The 1,458-nt window shown below is 61.9% G+C and overlaps 3 protein-coding genes across 3 annotated transcripts in view; 1 reads left to right on the top strand and 2 right to left on the bottom strand.

The window, feature by feature from the left end:
* Positions 1–119, top strand: part of LOC104129181 (E3 ubiquitin-protein ligase TRIM41-like) — an 8,119-nt gene extending 8,000 nt beyond the window's left edge. Inside the window, exon 3 of the mRNA XM_035897436.1 lies at positions 36–119. Within this exon, the coding sequence (XP_035753329.1) occupies positions 36–119 (84 nt within the window). The remainder of the gene's footprint in view (positions 1–35) is intronic.
* LOC104129175 (zinc finger protein RFP-like) overlaps positions 1–1,458 on the bottom strand; it is a 22,098-nt gene that overhangs the window by 19,767 nt on the left and 873 nt on the right. The window lies entirely within an intron of this gene.
* RACK1 (receptor for activated C kinase 1) overlaps positions 69–1,458 on the bottom strand; it is a 7,699-nt gene continuing 6,309 nt past the window's right edge. The window contains exons 4-5 of the mRNA XM_035897435.1: positions 1,185–1,406; positions 69–208 (exon numbers count right to left, since the gene is read on the bottom strand). Of these exons, the coding sequence (XP_035753328.1) occupies positions 143–208; positions 1,185–1,406 (288 nt within the window). The 3' untranslated portion in view covers positions 69–142. The remainder of the gene's footprint in view (positions 209–1,184; positions 1,407–1,458) is intronic.

The raw sequence follows: 1,458 nt of genomic DNA, 5'->3' as shown, positions 1-1,458 counted from the left end.
GGGGGGCCCAACCGGGGCCGGTGAGGTAGCCACAGGTGGCTGTGAGGTGGCCACTGGTGGCCGTGAGGTCAATAGAGCGCTCTTTTATTGGGTGGGTTTTGTTTTGTACACAAAATTGAGGGGTTTCTCGCTCCCGCCGTCCTCATCTGGTCCCGATGGTGACCTGCCACACCCGGACGAGGTTGTCTGTGTAACCGGCGAACAGCGTCTGCGGAGAGAAAGCGTGGTGGGTGGGGAGGGCTGGAGGGCAACGAGGGGGGAGCTCGGGGCACACGGAGAAGGACCAACGGTCAATGAGGTGGGACCGCAGGTCAACAAGGTAGGACCTCAGGGCATGAGGAGAAGGGATGGTCAATGAGGTGGGACCCTGGGGCATGAGGAGAAGGGATGGTCAATGAGGTGGGATCTCGGGTCAACGAGAAGGGAGGGACAGTCAATGAGGTGGGACCTTGGGGCATGAGGAGAAGGGACCAATGGTCAATGAGGAGGGACCTCGGGTCAACAAGATGGGACCTTGGGGCATGAGAAGAAGGACCTCGGGTCAACGAGGAGAAGGGACGGTCAACAAGGTGGGAGCTCAGGGCATGAAAAAGGAGGGATGGTCAACAAGGTGGGACCTCAGGTCGATGTGGGACCTCGGGGCACGAGAAGGGACGGACAGACGGTCAACAAGGTGGGACCCCGGAGCATGAGGAGAAGGGACTGATGGTCAACGAGGTGGAACCTTGGGTCACCAAGAAGGGAGGGACAGTCAACGAGGTGGGGCAGATGGTCAATGAGGTGGGACCTCGGGGCACAGAGGAGAAGGGACAGATGGTCAACGAGGTGGGACCTCGGGGCGCAAGAAGGGAGGGACGGTCAAGGAGGTGAGACCTTGGGGCAACAAGGTGGGAGCTTGGGGCACAAGGAGAAGGGACTCTGGTCCTCAGAGGGCAAATCCAGAACGGGGAGGGGGACCTCCCCTCAGCCCCCGGATGTTGGGGAGATAAAGGAGAAGAGCTCCACGGTGGGGAAGGGGGCCCCAACGGTTGGCCGGGAAGGGGGCCCAAGGAAGGTCTTGCCCTCGCTGGTAGAGACGGCTCCAGGAGCACAAGCACCTTCCCGGCCCCCGTGCTCCCAGGAGCAGCGGGAGGGTCCCCAAAGTCCTCGTTCCCCGGGGGCGGGGGGAAGGGGGCGGCCTTTACCTGCCCATCTGCGGACCAGGCCAGGGAAGTGCACTGGGGCGGTTCGGCTTTGCTGCTGGTGCTGATCACCTCCTGCTTCAGCTCGTCCACGATGATTTTACCTTCCAGGTCCTGCGGGAGGAAGGAGGACCGTGAGGGAAGGAAGGAAGGTCCTTGCAGGGAGAAGCCTGCGGCCAAATCCAAGCCGGCTCCGGAACGCCGGGAGGATCGCTCAGAAACAGCCTCTGGGTTTCCCCACGGAGATGGGAGTCAGATGGCATCCAAGTGTTTCATC

Source organism: Egretta garzetta, unplaced genomic scaffold, assembly GCF_000687185.1.
Source record: "Egretta garzetta isolate BGI_Z169 unplaced genomic scaffold, ASM68718v1 scaffold407, whole genome shotgun sequence".
In the NCBI taxonomy this organism is placed as follows: domain Eukaryota; kingdom Metazoa; phylum Chordata; class Aves; order Pelecaniformes; family Ardeidae; genus Egretta; species Egretta garzetta.
Note: the sequence above shows the minus strand (reverse complement) of the source record. Positions and strands in the feature narration are given on the sequence as shown.